The 22,502-nt window shown below is 36.9% G+C and overlaps 4 protein-coding genes across 4 annotated transcripts; all 4 read right to left on the bottom strand.

Moving 5' to 3' along the window:
* Positions 1-5,012: 5,012 nt before the first annotated feature.
* LOC142975671 (uncharacterized) lies at positions 5,013-5,862 on the bottom strand. The gene has a single exon (XM_076118661.1). The coding sequence runs from the start codon at positions 5,834-5,836 to the stop codon at positions 5,105-5,107; it is 732 nt and encodes a 243-aa protein (XP_075974776.1). The 5' UTR covers positions 5,837-5,862; the 3' UTR covers positions 5,013-5,104.
* Positions 5,863-8,050: 2,188 nt separating this feature from the next.
* On the bottom strand, positions 8,051-8,894 carry LOC142975672 (uncharacterized). Its single transcript, XM_076118662.1, has one exon. The coding sequence runs from the start codon at positions 8,874-8,876 to the stop codon at positions 8,148-8,150; it is 729 nt and encodes a 242-aa protein (XP_075974777.1). The 5' UTR covers positions 8,877-8,894; the 3' UTR covers positions 8,051-8,147.
* A 3,402-nt stretch (positions 8,895-12,296) lies between these two features.
* On the bottom strand, positions 12,297-13,158 carry LOC142975670 (uncharacterized). The gene has a single exon (XM_076118659.1). The coding sequence runs from the start codon at positions 13,126-13,128 to the stop codon at positions 12,397-12,399; it is 732 nt and encodes a 243-aa protein (XP_075974774.1). The 5' UTR covers positions 13,129-13,158; the 3' UTR covers positions 12,297-12,396.
* A 4,402-nt stretch (positions 13,159-17,560) lies between these two features.
* Positions 17,561-18,409, bottom strand: LOC142975673 (uncharacterized). Its single transcript, XM_076118663.1, has one exon. The coding sequence runs from the start codon at positions 18,365-18,367 to the stop codon at positions 17,642-17,644; it is 726 nt and encodes a 241-aa protein (XP_075974778.1). The 5' UTR covers positions 18,368-18,409; the 3' UTR covers positions 17,561-17,641.
* Positions 18,410-22,502: the final 4,093 nt, after the last annotated feature.

Genomic DNA, 22,502 nt, shown 5'->3' with positions numbered 1-22,502 from the left:
CCTGGTGTCAACAACAGTTAAGCTATCAAACTAGGAAAGTTGTAAACTATTGATGAAATAATAACATAGAAGTTCCGCACTTTCAGATAAACCGGAGCAAAAGTTTAGAGGGACATGCGGAAAGTTTAATTGACATACAATCTTTCTTTCAACTTGTTATACATGGGATAGGGCGATTATTACATTACATTTTGTTGGAAATGGAGCAAAAGCAAAACTGAGATTGAATTATTTATTTTTATGATTGGAAAGAGTTTAATGAATTTAATAAGCGTATTTTCCCCTCCAAGAAATAAACAAGATAGGCTGATATTAGATGATATTTAATTGGCGAGTTTGGTAACACTACATTTTATAAAAAGAAAAGAAAGACAATGCTACACCTACGCAGTGTCGTAGATGTGCGTAGCGCTACGGCTGACGTAACCATATGAGTTACGACCTGTAGACAACATAACAGCGAGCCGACTTGAGCCGACCATCTGCTTTCATTTTTCCTCACAAGTTTTATAATTTGTGAGCAAGTGTTACTTCAGTGTTTGTTCTCGTTTTTAGGCTGTACACACGATGTACGTTCCTTTATTAGGGCACGAGAATAAAAGCCTAGTACCCTACATGTCAGAGCAATAACATACTTTATGTTTTGATTGACAGAGGTCAAGGTGAAAATTTGAAGACCGGTCGACATAACTTCTAATATAACTTATAAAATAAAACGATTATTTTTCATCGTAGACACAACGACGTAGGTAATATTGAATACAAATGATATTTACATACAATTTGCTTGTAAATGACTTGAGAATCAATTAAAGAGAAATAAACGACTAAATAGATATTTACTATTAATGGACACACTAAAAGTACTTAATTTGGACCAAGAATGAAAAAGTATGCAATGCTATATCTACACTCATTTATGTTCATTTCTAGTGAACTTGTATTTTAAACAATTCTCGTAACAGGTGTGTTTTAAAGCGTTTGTTTAAACTTTATAATAACTTTTAAGGATCATGCCATATTTCACTTTGAAACTGAAGAGAATAAATTACAAATAAGTAGTAATAAACACTCCTCAGTGTGGCGACTTGTAGTCGATACAAGTTTTGAAACAAAACGAGCTTTTCGTAAATAAAACGAAAAGAGACAGTGTCTTGACACATGTGCTGTCTGCTGAGCTCATATAGTTGTTAGAAGACACATTCATACATCTTGTTAGAAGAGAGGGTCCAAGGAAGTTGGTAGTTTCACTCGTTATGACGAAGATCCAGTTAACCTGTCAACTTCAGAGCTATGTCGCAGTTACACACTCTCATAGTTTCCTAAGTCTTACTTAACGAACATTTTGATTTTTTAAAGTTATTCATAAAATACCTAAGTGAAACCTTTCCGCGGTTATTATAAGCATTAAAAAACCCGCATCATTGTTAATCTGAGAACCGCAAAGAAGATTTGCGAGCATTTATCCACATATATCAGAATTTCCGAAGCTCCGGTAGACGGGTAAGGGTATAATCCATTGATAACGCTTTTACACTAATTAGCGAGTGAGTATGGAGCTTAGTGACGTCACGGCGCGCACTAGATTTATGGGTGCAGACGCTGTCACTCGTAATCCTGACCAAGTGAGCAGGAGCTGACACGCCACCGCCGCGCCGCGCCGCGCTCCGCCGCTGCCGTACCGTCACTGTACTGCACCACACCCTACTACTGCATAGCTCACCTTTTGAAGATGAAAAAAGCTGTAGTAACATCGTTTATACATAATTTCATTAAATATTCATTTTACTGAAGCGTTCAGTCTATAGCTGTAATATAGCTGTTGTGTAGATAATTCTTAAAGTGTAACTCATACAGACGTAAAGTAATTAATTTATGGTTTGTCACAAATTAATTACCTAGCTATAATTATAGTGCCATATTTGAAATTCGCTTAAAAAACCATCCTAAAATAATGCACCAACAATTCACTACTTATATCTGGCTATTGCAATTCTGTTTACGTTTGAATATTTGTAACCAATGTTCTATATCCGTGTCATTATGCACAATGTTGATTGTCTACTTTAACAGATTGAAATAGGAATTTCATTGTTACCGCATTAAGTAACATACAAGCCACCCTGACGCGCTGCGGTTAACTCGCAATTGTGCACAAACACTATCAGCTCGCTAGCTCGTTAATCGCCATTCAATCAAATTATTTAATTACTCGTGGAAAAAATCGAGAAAGCTGACACATTGACTCATAATATTTAATATTTTTATCAATGCACTCGTTACCGCACCGTCCTATTATGTCCAATAAAATATATGTAATGTATTAATTTAATAAGTAATCACTAAGAAAATAATCCTTTAGAGACTTTTTAAGGTGTGCTGCGTTGTGTAAAACTAGTCTAAAATACCCATAAAATATTTTGTACTACCGCAGCTTCAATTTTTTCCTGATTATGTTTGCTTTTCATCCGATATTGTTATTATTATGTACACGTAGCGCTTGCCATTTGACCTTCGTAACCCAATTAGTGGTTATACCGGTAAGCTAAGTTTACAGACGGGTCCCTCAACTACAGGTAGACACTCGAAATTTGAGACAAATGTACAAATATAAGCTTTCTAGAAAGTCTCTAAAGCTGTACGAATTTATCTTTATAAGGCTTTTATGATTTTCCAGTTAAAATCGACATAAGTACTTAACTATTGTAAATTAATTTCAGTTTTCCGGTTCAGTTATTTCTTGAACTCCGGACTTGTCCGTATTTACCACGATTTATTTATTTAGGACCTACAGAACCATTAGCACCGACTGCCATTAAATTCTAACGAGAATATTATATGTTTTATTGTGCGCATTTCATTTAAAGCCTAGCTTCCCATGGGTGTCGTAAGAGCAATCTGGGGATTATTTCAGTTAATGGGCCGGATCGTCCATCTGTGTACCGATTAGCCCGCTGAACATGTTACCTCTCTACAAAAAAATGTGAACCTTATTAGTTCGTATACAATGTCTTCAAACGTTATTATTTTACTTTATTTTCGGTTCTTGCTACGACATTATATTGCTATTATAACTTTTTACGAACTCCGCGAACTTACTTATAATGAGTTATAGCATCGGAAGAAACATTTAAAAACACAAAAAGTTAATATTTTACGTTGGGTATTAGTGTTTATTGTACAAGTTCAACGTTAAAGTTGGTGAAAATTTTTAGAATGTTACCATTTGTTTTCTATCAGCGATCGATGGTCGTTGTTGGAAGAAATATGGGGGAACAAGTTGGAATAGTTCAGTATAACATATGGCGCTATATCCGCTTTGTTATACTGTGCAAGACAAACAAGTGAATAATGACCGCATGCTGTGCTGGGGTAACAATATCTTTTTGAAGCGGCTCGCCGGCGCTCCGACCGTTTACTCACCAGTTCTATTGGAACGCCTATTTAATGTTAAAAGCAGTGTGCACGTTTCCACTTTGCCGCAAAATTTGACCAGTAATAGAGGCTATGAATACATTATATTAAACTAACCTCTTAGTTAAAATGGTAAATATTTTAGTCTCTTAAAATTTTGGTTTATTATAAACGGTTTAATTTGATGTGAATAAAGTAACTTATAATAGTTATAATATATTACATTCAGAAAGACTTGAGGTAGATATACATTGTACGAATATTGTAGAAACGCCTAATGGCTTACAGTGTGCAAGAGAATAATGAGAAAGATGCTAAGAGCAATCGAGTAGTTTAGTTAATATTTATCTATAAAAGTAGAGAAAATTATATTTCATGTACCGGCGCACACCTTCGGGATGATGTGAACTTTAGACAAAAACATAAAAATCTTTTAAACCGAGATTTCCCTCGATCTGTCAACGTTAAAGTTTCCGAACTTTTAACTACAAAAGTATACTTATGTGTAACAGATGGAGTTAGATAAATCGCATTATAAATGGAATTGATCGTTTTTATCTTCAGTTGGAAGTTTCATCATATTTTTTTTTTCTTTACGTCTCCTGTGTGAATTTTAATCTATTTGTTTCACATTATATTAGATACTTGAAATAATTATAGTGGTAATAAGAGTTGTATATTAATAAAGACCCGAGGAAAATATCTAGCAGCTTTAGAATACTAAAATCAAATCGTTAATACATCTACAAGTGAAGCTACGAACAAGATTACATCTTCAAAGATTGTTGGACTTAGTTAATATAAATCAGATCTTTAAGTCCAAGAAGCACAATCATACTTCAACAAATACTCATTTTTTAATAATCAGTTCTTACTACTTTAATTAATTACTTAGGACATTTGCTTGCGTAATACAATTTCCAGTTTTCTAGCTCTTAGTATGATTACAAAAACTCGCCTGTCGTGGTTGTTAGCACGTCTCTTACCCACTAAATCAATATCTTTTTTATTCGCTTCATGCTTTTTAGGAAATTTCATTTTATGCTTTTAGCCGTTAAAGGTTTTTGTTTAATAAGTATTTCGTGTAATGTCTAATTACTTGGAAATTAAAATAATTAAATTTTTGTGTAAATGGTTTCAGGGTTTAGTGATTGAGCTATCGTAAAATAATTAACCTTTATTTGAGCTGTAAATCTAACCTGTTGCTGAGAACATTGATTTAATACATGATCTGAAAAAATGCAATAAGTTTAATACAGCAGACTTATAGTTAGCTAGTTTTATTTACATAATAATATATACTAAATAAAATAAATAATAAATAAGACGGACAAACCTTACCCACTTACCTACTTTGAAGTACGTGTTGCTGTGGTAGTAAGTAGGACCTTCGAGTCTCATGTATTAATTAAGTTATATGTATGAAGATATGCAAGCTCCATGTACTGTCAGCAATACAACGAATATATCATCGCAAAGTGCATTAAAGTCCACATGACATTTCGTGTAGAATAGTAGGTACACACTTAAATAAGCTGCATCATTTGCATGAAAATGGTACATAATATGTTGAAGAAATAAAAAGAGTTGGCTATTTCTTAGTATCACGTGTATTTACAAAATTGTGAAAACATTCTACAACATTTACTAGGCTAGGCATATATCTACATCAATAAACTAGGTCTAGGTTTTAATGTCCTTTCTTGAATCCCCAGTGCTTGTGATCTTCATGATCGCCCTTGCTGCCATGTCCTTTATGGTGGTGGTGGTGCTCGTGGTGACCGCCTTCGTCGTGGTGGCCCTTGTGTTCATGGTGATGTCCTCCCTTCTCGTGGAAGCCCTTCTTGCCATGATGGTGCTCGTGGTGGCCGTGGTGCTTGTGACCGTGGTCGAAGTGTCCACCCTTCTTGTGTCCGTGGTCGTGATGGTGTCCGCCGTAGCCTTCATGGAAGCCAGACTCTCCGTGTTTGTCGTGGAAGTGCTTGTTCTTCTTGAACTCGTCTAGCTTGTGTACACCGTGATGTCCTTTAGTGGAGTGGCCTTTGTGGAAGTGTCCCTTTTCTTCAAAACCGTGACCCTTCTCGCCTTTCTCGCCGTGATGATGTTCATGCCAGTGTCCGTCGTCGTGGTGGTGGTGTTTCTTGTGTCCGCCGTGCTCATCATGATGTCCTTTATGTCCCTCGTGGTGGTGGTGGCCCTTGTGTCCGTGTTCGTGGTGGTGATGGCCGGCATAGCCCTTGTGCCCCTTGCCGCCGTGGTCGTGATGATGGTGGTGGTGGTGCTCCTTGCCGCCACCCTTGCCATAGTGGTGTCCGGAGGCGGCAGTTTCGAGGTCGGCGTCTCGCTTCTCCCGCAGGTGCCTGGCATGCGCCAGGGCCAGCAGTGCCACGGCGACACAGCTCAGTGTGAGAGCCGTCCTCATTGTTGTTGTATTCGTTGGCAGATCGTGATGAGATATGGTACTTAATATTTCACGACAACGTTTTATAGACACTGTGACTCTGGTTTTCTCGTACCTGCATTGAGCAACTGTTGTCGTCGGGCTCGGGTGCTTGCACTTACTTTATCTATTGCCAAGGTCAAATGCCCTAGCGCTAGGTAAATATTGATTGAAATTTTATTATGAGTTACGGTAACGTACACTACTGTGGTCAGTAATTTCGCAGTTACAAAAACACCACTCACCGCTTCCGGTGCAATAGTTCTATCACAAGTCACAACGTAGTTTATTTAAATTTATTTAGGTACTTTTTTAATCATGAACAACCGGCCTGCCGAGTAAAGACGAGCAGAAAGAGGGTTCTTTAACCATAAATGAATGGAAATTCGCTGACTTATAAGCCATATTCGTATTGTGAGGTCCAGAGATTGCTATAGGTACACTAGGGGTAGATACAAGTAACTATCTTGAGTCACTTTTTACTTATATTTTTAGTTATCAAAAGGGCCTATAACGGATACGCGCAGCTAACAATATTTGGAGGGGATAAGGTTCGTTGCATCTATAACTTATTTGAATAGTTCGATCGTTTTGTAACTTCAAACCTCAAAAGCTTCTAATAATATCGGGCTTTTATGCAATGCAAATGAGATTTTTTTTTAGATTGTTGTATGATCGTACTCTTGTTGAATTAAATTCAGAATTCACTAAGTGTGTTCGAGTGTACTTTTATAACTAACTAGGTACCTATATGTAATTACATAAAAAGTCGCTAGAAGATCTCGCTTTCGACCATGTAGATTCTCACTTTCTTCCACAGGGAAATAGCTATGTTAAGTCGTTGGTCGTGACAGACGGTTGAACGGTTATTGGTTGTTGACGATTTTTAGCTGTACATTAAAATATCTTGTCGACTGTAGATCTATTTTGAACTATCAGTGCTACGTGTCGCGTTGCCACTGCTTCGAATGATTAAAGTTCAAAGTAACTAAAGAACCATAGAAATAGCTCCTTTTGTATTTAAAGGAAAAAAATCCGTTTCTCCATTTATACGTATGAATATTTGATTAAATAGTGGTAGATTTTTTTTCTAAATATTAAAAAGAACACCCCTTCTTTCTCCTTTCTACCTCATGCCTATTATTGCGGGAGCTAATTAAGTTCTTGAATGATTAAGATTGATTTGTTTTAACTACTAACAGTCTTACCGAATGGGCCGAGGTCGGAGGTCCGATATGCAGTCGCTCCATGTAAATCCCGGTATCCAGCTGCATCCGGTAAGACTAGAAGCCGAGTCGATTATAGTAGAGATACAAGATTAATAAACGCATATCTAAAAGGACAAATTAAGAAGCCACAAAATTCTTGCATGATATAAAATATAAATTTTTCATTGATAAATATTATCTGTATATGTTTTTTGTTTCGCTGGATTATAAAAAAATAAGTTTTTACGTAAATAAACGTTTTTGAACATAATAATGATTATTTCTGTAGAACGAGTCTATGAATAATGTAGACTTAACAGTAACAAAAAATATTTGATAATATTTATTTTAGTAGCAGCGCCACGTGTAGAGTCTTAAAATATGATAGCTCAATCTTGTAGGTACACAGTACCGAAATAGATGTTATAAGTTCTGCTCTCGAAGAGTAAAACCAGTCTTCTATTGCTAAGCTTCTGTTGTCATTTTAGCGGATTGTGTTATGAACTGTAAAACAAAATAAAAGTAAAAATAAACAACAAATGCAACAATAAAAGGGAGTCTTTTGAATATGTTGTTTATATTTTTATCTAAATTTCATAGTGGTCCGTCTCTATCGTATTTGGTCACGAAATTTGTTACATTTTTGTCTTCTTAAATACGAATTTACGTTTAATAAACTTTTACGAAAATCAAACCTAATGATGCAGTAATTATAATAGAGTAAAAAGAATGTTAAAGAGAAATAAATAAAATTTATATTGATAGAGCTACTAACTTATATAAACACTTAGCTACATAAATAATTGTAGCTAAGTGTTTTTATGTTTGTTATAGTCATAAGAAAATTAGATGGATACAAGATAGAAGTCAGAATAGAAGCAACACTTATTGTTTAAGAAGTACTTGTTAGTGGCTTAATAGAACTACGCTTTAACATGTTTAATGTTATGAGTCGTAGGTATATTGCAATATAATTAAACAAAACATATATTTTGTATAAAATTTAATTCTTTGATATAAACATAACAGAAACAATTGATGGGGACATAAAAATAATTAACAAATCAGGTACAGTCAATAACGGCTTAGCCCTTGTGGTGCCAAGACTTGTGGTGCTCGTGACCACCCTTCTTGCCATGATCGTGATGACCATGATGATGCTCGTGGTGGCCGCCTTCACCGTGGTGTCCCTTGTGGTGGTGGTGGTGGCCTCCTTCTTCGTGGTGGTGTCCCTTTCCGTGGTGATGTTCATGGTGTCCGCCGTGCTTGTGTCCGTGGTGGAAGTGACCGCCCTTCTTGTGACCGCCCTCGTGATGATGACCGCCGTAATGTTCATGATGGCCTTTCTCGCCATGATGGTCATGGAAGTGCTTGTCCTTCTTGAATTCGTCGTGTTTCTCAACGCCATGGTGTCCCTTTGTGTCGTGTCCCTTGTGCCAGTGTCCATGCTCGTCATGGCCGTGACCGTGGTCGCCCTTCTCACCGTGATGGTGATGATGATGGTAGCCGTCATCGTGGTGATGATGCTTCTTGTGTCCGCCGTGCTCGCCGTGGTGTCCTTTGTGTCCCTCATGGTGGTGGTGTCCCTTGTGACCATGGTGGTGTTCGTGATGTCCTTTGTGGCCCTTGTGGTGTTCGCCGCCGTGGTCATGGTGGTGGTGTCCATGGTGCTCATGGCCGCCACCCTTGTCCCAGTGTCCTCCATGGTGGGATGCAGCGGGCTCGAGATCAGCGTCCCGTTTTTCCCGGATCTCCCTGGCTGAGGAGATCGCTACGATAGCCAGAAGGCCTAGAACGATTAGACTGGTTCTCATGGTTGATGAGTTGCTTATGCTTCTGTTTCGGCTACGAAAACATTTTATAGACGGTTATTCTGTTTTCTCGTGGTGCGTTAGGCAACGCTCGGGCTCCGGTGCTTGCGCTTACTTTATTGCCAAGGTCAAATACCCCAGTGTTAAGTTGATTCAATGAAGTTTTTTTATTCAGCATTATGCTTCCGGTGATGTAGTGACAAACCAAATTCTAGCTCTCTAAATGATTACCATGGTAACAGATTCCATAATGGTATATTAAGAAATCTACTGCAATTTTATACAATAGTTTGTGAAGATGGACAATAGCCAATCAGAGATTTAGATTGAATTTGGCACACACGTCGTTATAATTCTCTTAGGTACTTTTGGCAATTACATGGAATACTTTTTATCTTGGGAAATCTTCGCGGGTAAATTCTACAAAAGGTGGACATTTTTAGATGCTAGTATTGTATATGATAAGAAAGCGGGCTGATTTAGGTTTGCGTGTGATTAAATGAAGGCGTTTTTTTTAAGTATGTTTTTTGTTCCAGACTAAGATTGATCCCGAGTCTTCAATTATTTTTACGCTAAATTTACAAAAGAGGAGAGAAGGCGTATCAGACTTTAGCCATATGGATTTTAGGTTTGGCTTTGGTTTTAGTCGATTCGGAACTTCCAGAAATTCCAATAGATTTTATCAATTTAAAGGTATTTTTGCCCACTGGTCAATGAGGCATAATCATACGAGTCAAAAGAAAAATAATAATTCCAATATTATAGATAAAGAAATAATATGAGGTTGGTAATTACTTATCAGAATAAAAGATATATGTAAATGCTCCTTTTCGAAAAGTAAGTTGCCACATGATGCCTGTTTATTGGTGACTATAGTTAGACCAGTAACTAATAAACGGGGTCTTATATGCTTATAGTTAGTATTACTTAACTACAGACTCAAGTAACAGTTTAAATATACTAAAACTCTGGATAACCAAACTTAAGTAGCAATGGGCAGGAAATTTGGCTAGACATAAAGATAGAAGCTGGATCAAACCGATAACCGAATTGCGGCCCTGGAATATGCGAAGGTCAAAGGGAAGACCCCTACTAGATGGTCGGACGATATCGTTAAATGTATAGGGATGCAATGGATAAGACAAGTGCAGAACTGTATCAAGTGGCGTACTGAGGGGGACGCTACTACTCAACGGTGGGTGGAAACGGGCTGATTAGATAGATCGATAGAAGATACATGCAAATTTTGCTTTGTAAATGCAAAGCTTCCTTAAGTAAGGAAAAGGCCATCTTTTTCCTTAGTAAAGGAAGCTTTGGAAAATCCATGATCTCCTAGGACCCGGATACCCCCAATCCAGAAGATTAGTGGCTCCTACCACTGGACAACATGGTAAAACTAATAAGTTATCATATTCGCCCCCTGCAAAGGAGGGGTGATGCAAAAAAGATCAGCAAGGTCGAAGCGTCAAGTGTTCCAAAGATATGATACATGTGGGTGCAGCAGAGGAAGGACTAGTAACTGAACTAATGCTGTCTTATCAACCCTACAAGGTCTGCCATTATGCGGTTATGCACAATGCATTTTGTGGTAAAATAAAAATATTTTGTGTGTTTTCTGAAAAGACAACTTCCGCACTAAGAATTGCTCTTGTGTCGCGGGGACTTTTACAAACATACAAACAACGGACACAAAGCACAACCAGACCCGAAACAGTTATTTGTGGATCGCACAAATAATATAATTGCTCCGTGTGGGAATCGAACCCACGACCTCCCGTTGCAGTGGTGTTGTCGTGGTGACCTAAACCACTGCGCCACGGAGGCAGTAAAAAAATATACATATAACATAATATCTTCAATCATTGTTATTATACAGAATGAATTTATTAACCGGCATAAACGTATACACAACACACGTTTGTAATAATTAGTAGTTAATACTTCTATCATTATACATTTCTATTTTAATTATGCATATACGTGATTGCCTAATAACGTATTACTTCTAATTAATCAGTGCGCGTAATTACCTATTATGTATAATAGTTGTGAGAGATATACACATGGTGCCATGCTGGCTTGCATCTTAATTTCATACTTGCTTTAAAGACCAGTGTATATGTGTTTCTGTTTTTTTAAAAGACAACTCCCGCACTAAGAATTGCTCTTGCGTCGCGGGGACTTTTACAAACATACAAATACCGGACAGAAAGCACAACCAGACCCGAAACAATTATTTGTGGATCACACAAATAATTGTTCCGTGTGGGGATCGAACCCACGACCTCCCGACGCAATGGTATAGGCGTGGCTACCTAAACCACTGCGCCACGGAGGCTGTCATGTGTTGATAACTGAAGGTTCTATCTGTATTTTTTCTGCTTTACACCTATATATGCAAGGGAGCTAATTAATAAATAAGTAACAAAGCCAACCGTGACTAATTCTTTTGAGCGTGAAAAGTATTTTTTCAAATGTAAATCACTTTAATTTACTTTTCTTTTGTTTCAAATTAGTTTCATGTATTTTATAATATAATTTATGTCATTGCTGTGTGAATAAAATTAAATGAAAAACAGTTCTTAAATAAATTAAGTTTTTAAAGAATTCAGAAAGATAATAGTTGAGGCAATACCAATTGCTTTGGTATTTCTACCGACATTAGGAACGCACCCCGAACGGCTTGAATCTGCATTATGATGCTGCGCTAGTAGAAATGGTAATATGTCTTAGTATTGACTATTTTGTACGTGCAAGTGTACCGAATAATTAGATTTGAAACTAGGAAGATTCACAAAGCCGTCTTGAAGAGATTTTAGATAATAATCAATAACTGCCTACGTTAGCTATATACGTTTTAAAAATTGTTTAACTTAAGTGACTTGTTGAAATTTTATCAGCGATTATTGCAGTTAAAAAATAATACATTTATTATTGAATATTAAAGAGGAATTAACGCAAACATGCATTTTACCCTGGAATGGTATGCTAGACGTTTCAACGCTGGTTACACTGGCCGTGCCCTCTGCCCGCAAACTGACTGACATATTTATTGGCAGATTTCCAAAATATTATAGTTAATATTGTGTATTAACGTCTGTCTTTGTGTATTTGCATGTAACAATAAGCTAATTGGGGTTAATACATATTTCAAGACATTAGAAGATAATTCTTATTGTTGCTTTCCATATTTTTCTGATTTCTTCTCATTTCTTTTAAGTTCAATATTGAACCTGTCTAGAAGTTAGTCGATTTTACTTTTTACTGGCTTAAATAATTCAAGTATAATTTGGATGTTTCGTTGCAGCTACTTCAGTAGTTTTGATTAGAACATTATCATTTATTTTTGGGGAGGTTCTTAAGGTAACCTATTTTTAAGTTATAATTCTGTTTTTTTGTATAATAATACCAATGAAATTATTTTGTACAAAATGTATTTCTTTGACATATAAACATAACAAAAACACTCGTCAGCAACATATCAACAAAATATAACAATTGAGATTCAGTCAGTCGTAACAGCTTAGCCCTTGTGGTGCCAAGACTTGTGGTGCTCGTGACCACCCTTCTTGCCATGATCGTGATGACCATGATGATGTTCGTGGTGACCGCCTTCACCGTGGTGTCCCTTGTGGTGGTGGTGGTGGCCGCCGTCTTCGTGGTGGTGTCCTTTATCATGGTGGTGCTCATGATGTCCGCCGTGCTTGTGTCCGTGGTGGAAGTGACCGCCCTTCTTGTGACCGCCCTCATGATGATGACCGCCGTAATGATCATGGAAACCTTTCTCGCCATGGTGGTCATGGAAGTGCTTGTCCTTCTTGAACTCGTCGTGTTTCTCGATACCATGGTGTCCCTTCGTGTCATGTCCCTTGTGCCAGTGTCCATGCTCTTCGTGGCCGTGACCGTGGTCGCCCTTCTCGCCGTGATGGTGATGATGATGGTAGCCGTCATCGTGGTGATGATGCTTCTTGTGTCCGCCGTGCTCGCCGTGGTGTCCTTTGTGTCCCTCATGGTGATGGTGGCCGTGGTGTCCGTGGTGGTGTTCATGGTGTCCCTTGTGTCCCTTATGGTCCTCGCCGCCATGTCCATGGTGGTGGTGTCCATGGTGCTCGTGGCCGCCACCCTTGTCCCAGTGTCCTCCATGGTGGGATGCGGCGGGCTCGAGATCGGCATCCCGTTTTTCCCGGAGCTCCCTAGCGGAAGTGAGGGCAGCGATGGCCAAAAGGCCGAAAGCCACTAGAAGACTACTTCTCATGGTTGATTAGGCTTGTTAGTGTTGCTGAATGATGTCTGTTCATCGGTAGCAATGATTTTATATACCGACCGGTAGCAGTGATTAGGTAAGTAAACGTAGTGCCAAGGTTGTTAATACTAACAAATGTCGGAGATTTCCACTTCCTTCCAGGTTTCGAACGGTAGGTAGGTACGTAGAAATTGAGCATTTTGAAAATATTGTTAACCATATCATATCCCTTTCGGAGTAACATAAGTAACATGTTTGTGTTGCAAATTGTGACCTGAAAGAATACTATTTAAAATATTATTATGCGGTTTCTACTTTGAAAGAATATATCAATAGAGAATTTGAACAAGTATTTTGAACTTGAAATGGAATAAAAACATAGCCGTGACATATTATTTCAACCACCTGGACCGAAGAAAAGTTGGATATCATTGTTGTTGTAAAGTCTCACCGCAAAAATGTTGAGTATTCAAACAATCTCTATAGTAACCTTGACCCTTAGAGCAAAATTACGAAGTGGTATATTTTACATTCATATGTTTTAGATAAACACATGTTAGAAAAGCGAATATAGTCTTCATGTCGCTTAGGAATTCATTGCTTAAAATAATAACATTAAACAGAATAATAGTTGTATTTAATAAAAATAACTGTTAGAGGTTTGTTATTTTATTTCGCGGGCTAACTGGAGTAATATAGCCTACTTCTACCAATTTTAAATAAACCCTATTGGTATGTATATTTATGATATCTAGATATTTTTTCTTTTTGCTGTTTAACCCAGCAAACGTTGTTTTGCCATATAAATGAAAAAAAAATGTGTCATTTAGGGGCATAAAAAATAGATGCTGGCCGATTCTCATAGATACCGGATAAGCACAAAAAATGTCATCAAAATCGGTCAAGCCGTTTCGGAAGAGTATGGCAATGAAAACTGTGACGCGAGAATTTTATGTATTAGATTTTGTCCTAGAAAATTCTTGTAGTATTAATATTTAATAAGAATAATATTGTAGGTACACTATTTGGTTCAGTCTCGTATTACAGATTTTGAAATATATTCAGGGAGTATCGTTCCCTTCATTGCTTGGGCGTTGTGTTCGTCCCTCGGAAGTTTTTACGTAACTAAACACGTACGACGACTTTCTTGCTAGAATTAATGGGGTGGTTTGCCGTAGCTTTTCCCGTTTTAACACAAATGTGCGGGTTCCTTTACAGTGTTTTCCTTCACATAAGAGCTGATGGCAAATCTGACATGATATATTTTTTGATACGGGTTTAAGATATCAACATACTGGTTTGGTTTTGATTGTTTATTACCTATAATTGGTTACATAGATAAACTACTTTTTCGTACAAGTTACAGCTATTATAGTTTATTATAAAGAATACTTTATTATAAAGAATGATAATGTGTCATTTCCCTTTCTCTGGCTTTTCAAAGCTTCATTTTTTTGCGTCTATGATGCAGTATTGTTACAAAAATGCAAAACTTTGAAAAATTTAAATATTATTTTTGGTCCTTCTGACATAAAATTTTATATTTCATATGGTTGTAGGTTTTTGTACGTGGAAAGTACATTTTGATACAAACATAAAATAAACTTAATATTTTCATGGCATCGCAAAAATATTATTTGCACATTAACACCATTCCAGCCTCGTTTGCCAAATGGCTGACATACCGTTAATATTCTCATGGAAAATGATAAATGATTCTCATGTTTCTATATCTTTTGCCTTGTTTCCCGTATTCCTGTGATTTATCTTTGTTTTGTGACCATTTTTAGGGGTCCCCCCATTAGGCACAATATCATATTCATTGGGAAAAATAGAGAAAATTTAAAAATACTCGATAAGTTTGCAAAGCTACTACTCTATCTCAATATTTTTCTGTCTTACAAAATCTCATGTTGTATCTATACTTAATAAACGTAATTAACATTAATGCAGCATTAATTAAATATGTTTTTGGTAAATTACACGTGAAATACCGGTAATTTGGTTCGTATTTTGTGTTAACAACGAGCTATCAGTGTGCAAGTAACATCGACAGATGCACGTACCAGTCGGATATGTAAGCGATGCCATTTATATGTGGGAGCACTGACTTATTCCGTATGGAACATTCGGTGTGCAGCTTAACGTTTCCACGAAATACGACTATGTTATAAATTATATGTATAGTTTTGTTAGGGAATTCTTGACTTCTGAATTCTTCAAAATATGTTTTATAAAATCGATTCCTTGTTATATTGACGGCTTTCTTATTTTATTAGTTACTTCCTTTATTCAAAAAGCAAAATGAATTCGAAAACTCAATGCGAAAATCATCTATACGAAAATATGAAATTTGCATTAGCTTCGCCTGCATAGAATAATTACTTCGAGATAAAAATATAAGTTAGTAACAGTCTGTGTGCAGAATTCGTTTTGCAGTTTTAGTCTGAAGCAGTGACACACGCTCATAAACTTAAGCATTTTTAATGGTATAGTAAAAGTATTAACTACCCTATGTATAATGAATTTCAATATTTAAACTATAACAAATATATGTCATAAAAAAATCTTTTGATAATGTTTCGTATTTGATTGTTAGGAATGATTGCATCGTCATGTAACTGACCACAATGTAGCTTACATTATGTCAGGATTAATTCATTGTTAATATATTAAGCTAAATAACCGCATAGTGGTATTGATGGGGCGCGCCATTGAACGCGGGCCTCTTCAATAGAGCGTGAACCATCGGAAGAGAATATTGTTGTAATTACCACGCTTGGCTGGCGTTAGGCGGCCGCACTCAAATGTTACTTAAAATGGTGGACTTTGCTGCTCATCCATCCGGTTTTAGACTTTGTAAAAGTGGTGAAAATATTTATATGGGTTTTTGATTTCATTGATGCTGCTATCGTTGTGGTGGCATAGCCATCTTGACGTATATTATTATATTTCTCTGTGATTATTACGGGTTCTCTTATTCTAGCGTAAAAGGAACATTTAATATTGACACATTTGGTGTTGAGCCGTTTCAACTCATTTGTTAACACTCATGAAATTGAAAAAAAATAATCTGCGCTATCTGACACTTCATTCCAAAACTGAGAGTTGCAAACTATACTTACAGCTTGAAGCATAACCCATTAAGTATTTTCTCAATAATAAGATGGAGAAGGCTGGCTTGTACAGGCATCAATATGCCTTATAAAATAATAGCAAGAGGGTTATAGTTAGGAATGTCATTATCTTCCCGACCCTGACCGGACTGGGTACGGAATTTTTGCGGACAGGCATGCGCGAAATGAATTCGTAGTTCTTGATACAACATTGTTCTTATTTCTAGTATAATGAAATACCATATCCATGTGACCTATAGATTTACAGTTTTTAATATAAATTTAAATTAAAAAACATCCCTCCGCATATATACTTTTTGAATCTTCAGTAACTTTCTTGACCGTAAAGACATGATGTCAAATTAAAAATAACAATTAAAATACAGTCATACTCGCGACACATTTAAAAGTATATTTGAACTTGACTTGACTCTTTTTCACGACCTTATAACAATAATATGATAATTTGTCACTCGATTTATGCTAATTTAGTGGATAAACCTTTTATAATTACTTGAATAAAATTCGTAGATTAAACAGTGACTGCATAAACTTAAACTTGGCTAGAGTGTTTATGTAACAAAGCTTTGACAACTTCGAAACTTAAATCTTTTGATCGTGTTTGAAAGTTTTGTACCGAATTATTCGTTTTTATTTTAAACAATCGGTGTATTGACATAGGCAGTAGCGTGAGATGGTCATAGTTACGTAAAGTTGGTATGTGAAGCCAGCCAGCTAAATACATTACAGTTTTTACCGAAGTGCGACTGGTGTGGGGACACTGGATTAGGTATTCAGCGGGGATTTCAACCGCCGACGTTCCTCGGGACCGCCGCATTGTTAGTTTCATAAAGCCGTTGCTAATAAAACTAAAGCTAGCAATGAGTTTCTAAAAAAGTACTGTAGTTTTTGCTATTGCACTAGGGTTATAGTGATTCTCTTAATAAAAACAATTTACTCACTTAAATCTCTTACTTATCGTTCCGAGCGGTTTTCCTTGTATGTAATTTCTAATAGTGAGCTAATGCAATAATAATAAGCTACTCTCTCTTTCAAAATAAAACAGACTAAGTACCTATCTGTATTCGTTTAAAAGCTTCATAGGTTATTTTTGTCGTAAAAATAAGCAAAGAATTTGAATACAAACTGTAATGACGTCTTTTTAATGGAAATCTAATGAAAATTTAAGCGGCAGTAATCTCTGTTTACTGTAACACAGAAGAGAAGGGTTAATTAATTAAGGTAAATTCTAAAAAAACGTCAACTTCCTTGTCTTTTGTCTTATAATTTTAAGGACGAAATTGTAAAATGAATAACGCAACTTATTTAAATAATTATTTATTCGTGTATTACAAAGTAGCAACAATAACAAAAAGCCTCATTCTTTATGAATCAATCAACACGGTAACTTATTTATGACCTTTGTCCCAGCCCCAGCCCTTGTGACCTTCGTGACCACCCTTGCTGCCGTGTCCCTCGTGTTGGCCCCAGTACTCCTCATTGGCACCTTCGTCGTGATGTCCCTTGTGGTCGCTGTGGTGTCCACCCTTTTCGAAGAAGCCCTTGTTACCGTGCTCATGTTCGTTGAAACCACCCTCTTTGTGTCCCTTGTCGAAGTGTCCACCTTCCTTGTATCCACCCTCGTGATGATGACCACCGTAACCTTCTTCGAAGCCGGACTCTCCGTGCTTGTCATGGAAGTGCTTGTCCTTCTTGAACTCGTCTATTTTGTGGATTCCGTGATGTCCCTTGGTGGAGTGGCCCTTGTGGTAATGTCCCTTTTCTTCGAAACCATGGCCCTTCTCGCCCTTTTCACCGTGGTGGTGTTCGCCGTAATAGCCGTCGTCGTGATGGTGGTTCTTCTTGTGACCGGCGTGTTCGTCATAGTGACCCTTGTGCCCCTCATGGTGGGAGTGACCCTTGTTGCCGTGCTCGTGTCCGTGATATCCTTTGTATCCCTTTTCACCGTGACCTCCGTGTTCGAAATGATGGTCCCCATGATGCTCGCCGCCACCTCCTTTCTCCCATGCGTTAGAAGCAGCTGCCACTAGGTCAACGTCTCTTCTCTGTCGGGTATCTCTAGCGTTCACGGCGACGGCGAGCGCCACGAAACAAACTGCGACGAAGGCTCTCATCCTGAGCTGTTGTCCTGTTTCTGAGTAGGTTCTGTTGGGCAATGATTGCCAAATGATGCCTGTTGCAGATTTCTCTCAGCTTATATAGTATTGCCAATAATAGTGTACTTGTTGTGTTTTAATGTCAGGGTAAAGAATGGCGGTCACAGGTACGTTACTGACCTGAATTAGATTTTTAAATAATAGATACGTATCGACGCCAATGTTCCGTACCGTACCAACGCTGCACTGTATTGCATAACACCTAGGCAATCTATGTACATAATTCAATCAGAAAGTCTTTTGTCTGCACAAAAGGAAAGAACCAATACCTAATTATGCAAGTCTTGATTAATTTGCAAAAGTATTGTAAAAATATTAAAAAATAAACTGAAATTGGCTTGTTACATTTAATTGCCCAATTATGAATGTAGAGTGTGATGCAAATCTTTACCCACTCTTTAGTTCCTAATGTATGCACAGTTAGAGCGGAAATGTGTTTTTCCTATTAGCCATTCATTTTACTATCATAATTAAATGGGACTGAGATTTTTGAATGAGTTATTTTATAAATATAGAGAAAGTTTACATTCATAATAATGATCATGATCCATTGTAGGTACGTAGGTACATGTGACATATCATATGAATAGTTACAACGGTATGCAAGTAATAAACACGACCACAGTCGGTAAAGTTTTCCAACTGTAAATATAACTTCGGTTTTCAGCACGGGAACGATGTACATAATTATGACGATCCGCCATGCGAAAACTAAACAGTAAAATGTGTTCATCAATATTAACCCCTGCACAACAATATGAATTTATTACATTTTAAATACACCAATGCGTTTATTACATTTTAAACGCATTCGTATTTAAACTGTAATAAAATTCATATTGAAAAAGTTTGTTGTGGTTTTGTTGAATAAATATTTTTAGAAATTAAATAAAAGTTGGGAATGTTCTAAGTTGGTTACAGATTTACTCCTAACTAAATCTGTATTAGCATACCGAAGTTACTGAAATTAAAATTCATGAAATTTAGGATTAGGTACACCAAACCGTCGCAAAAGTCGGATAAACTACCGTCGAAGAAGCGACGGGAGTGTGTACGAACTTTTGATACAATTTGAACTTTGAGCCAATCCGTCACGCACTGGGGCCATGGAATAAATGAATGTGTTGTATGTGTACCTACTTTCATATTGGCTGATGGAAATGAAAGAAAAATATGACACGCACGGCCTCATTATCCCGTGTATTCAAACGTGACGCGTGTTAGCAACACTAACATCGTGTCATTTATACATATTTTTATCTTACGGTAAATAAATACTTAAGTGAGTTAATCACACCCCGCCGTCATAGAAACACACAACAATTTACTTTTGACAGTAATATTTGTTTTTGAATGTCTTAGTCTTGATTCGAAAACAACCGGTTAGTAATATTATATGAAATATAATAGTATTTCATATTTGATATGAAAACATTATACGTTGTTACAGCAGGGTTGATGAGCTGTCAGAAGTCGCGACCGTTTTCTCTAGAGTCAAGGGCGCGTTCAGTCAAGGCCAAGTTGCGAAGCGGTTGCCCTCATTTTTTGTACCTTTTGTCTAATAAATTTCTTCTGATCGATTTCTTTCGTCATCGTTTCCGGTCGGCTGCGCACGCGTCTCGCCTGCTCTGTACCCACAAATAGTGTTGCACAGCTGATCAATTGACACCTGTCTGCATTATCAATAGGTACAAATAATTCAACTTTATTCAACTAACGGGTTGTTAACATGAGGCAAGATGAGTTTTTAGTTCATTCGTAGATTGGTTTGTGTGTCGTCACGTTATTGATGCTCTTAAACGATTCAGTAGGTATCATTAAATTAAAAGCTAGTTCTGAATAGACTTCGTGATATTTAATTAATGGCTATTTATTGAAAACGCTGTTCTTTTTCCTCCTCCTGTTTATTTGTACAATGAAATTATTGTAATAATAATTTTGTTATTTCTATTATATTTATAATTGTTTTTTTGACAATTATACGTAAATTGTAACAAGAAAGGTTAAAATATATTTTAGTTTTCAGATTATCAAGTAAAGTTAATCTTAGCACATTCCTGTTGCTCGATCCGCACGGTCTCTATAGGAAACCAAACAAAACGGGAGAAAGAAATTTACTACACAGTCGTGTTCAGAATGTGAATCAGGAGAGAGGTGTCAAGTCAGAAACAGCGGGTACACATGTATGTGTGTGCAATTGTAGCAAGTATATGTGTAGGTAAAGCAAAAGATTGTTTGTGTAACAACACGTAACACCGAAACTAATTACAGCGGAGTCTCAGTAATCCGAGTGTGCACCAAACCCGGCGAGTATTAATCCTCCGTAGTGGGATAGTTGAAATGTGTCGGTAGGCAACAGGCGGGTGACGGCCCTACTTTATTACACCACATAATGTAGCATGTTTATTCAAGAAACCATCATTCGCTGCAGTGAATACGTTACATCTGAATATGTGTTGATGTTTACGATACGACGATACGACGATACGTACGCGTGAGATCGTTCGTTGAGATACGCTCGCCGTAAGAGAGGTTGCTTCTATTAACGACCTACTCGAACAATAAGCCGTGGTTTAATTTGAAAATAAATTGATATTTGCTTTGTATACAGTCACTTCAATATATGTAAGCAAATGTACCGATATGTGGAGACAATAAAGGCATAGAAATGTCTATTTCCAGAGTATTTTTGTTAAACAAACATTTAACACATGAGTTAATACATATTTTAAATTGTTTATTGCATAATAGTATCAAAATAACACTCAATTGAACTTAAACAAATAACTCTATTGCTGATATTTACAGCAATCTCTTTTAATTAATTCTATTTTTCCATTCGGTACTAACTTTTAAATTGGAATCGATGTTGAGCGTTATCAAATAAATTGCTCCGATATTGTATTGAAATCTGTTGAAAGTAAAATGATTAAAAGAGCAACGACTGATCACATATGAACTAGTTTCTGTTCGCGACTTTGGCCGCGAATAAAGTTTTACCATGATTATGTGACTATTTCTCGCTATTAAAGTATTATGTGTCTTTACTCTTGCGACGAAAACTTTATGAAAATCTGATCAGGTCAGCAATCTTCTTATTTTTTCTTCGGTAAGATTGTATATGTACAAATTTGGTAAGCTATATTTGGTTCATAACTTTTTAATATTATTTATTAAGTAAAGTTATAATTCTATATTTCGACCACGTTAAAGATTTATCGGCAAATGTAACTTGCAAATGCACCTCTAGAGAATAATTAAAAAAAAAACAAATCCATTGGAGTAGAGACGTGTTAAGGCGTCCGTCTATTAAACAGCAACTGAAATCTGAAACAAGGTTGGCGCGACCTCAGCCGCCCGGTGCTCGGCGCTCGCTGCTCGCAAACACACCTGCACCGTGCAATGTTTGCGCCAGTAACTATGTAACTTGCAGTTAATTAACACCGCCTCCCGTTCTATCTAGATGGCAGCCAAGACAATATCTGAACAATGTTTTATACAAGAATGCACTTGAGTACGCCTTGCTCGGAATGCTTCACAATATGGCGAAACTAGTGTTCTTTGTTAACGCTTGATTTAGATTCTCCAAGACTTACTACGAAATAATTACACATAGTTTCCGCTTCTTTACGGTTTGTTACAGCTTTAGATATTTCTGAACACATAGTATCTTACTATAATTTATTTTAGCCGATCCCGCAGAGTTATAGAAGGGAGAAATTCTTATACCTTTTCTATGTGTAGGTATATTGTCGTTTAAGTTCTACCACCACGTAAGTAATTTTTTGGCTGTTTTGAGTCATTGGCTAGAGAATCAAAAGGCGAAATTAAAATTTGTCACTCCTGAAAAGTTGCCAAAAATGATTTACGTGGTGATAGAAGCTTACCGATGATATGCAGAGTTCAATACTTACTAAGTAGCTTAGATTATGATACAGGAGGCCTAGAAGGCCTAAAATTTAGAGAGGAGAAGAAGAGGTCTAAAATTTAGCCCATGAAGTCCGTGTTAATAGTAGGTGCATAATGAACAGTACAGAGGTCAATTACAAAACAATTAAAAAGTCGGTCGCTATATCGTGGGTAAATTGTACAA

Source organism: Anticarsia gemmatalis, chromosome 9 (genome assembly GCF_050436995.1).
Source record: "Anticarsia gemmatalis isolate Benzon Research Colony breed Stoneville strain chromosome 9, ilAntGemm2 primary, whole genome shotgun sequence".
NCBI lineage: Eukaryota > Metazoa > Arthropoda > Insecta > Lepidoptera > Erebidae > Anticarsia > Anticarsia gemmatalis.
Note: the sequence above shows the minus strand (reverse complement) of the source record. Positions and strands in the feature narration are given on the sequence as shown.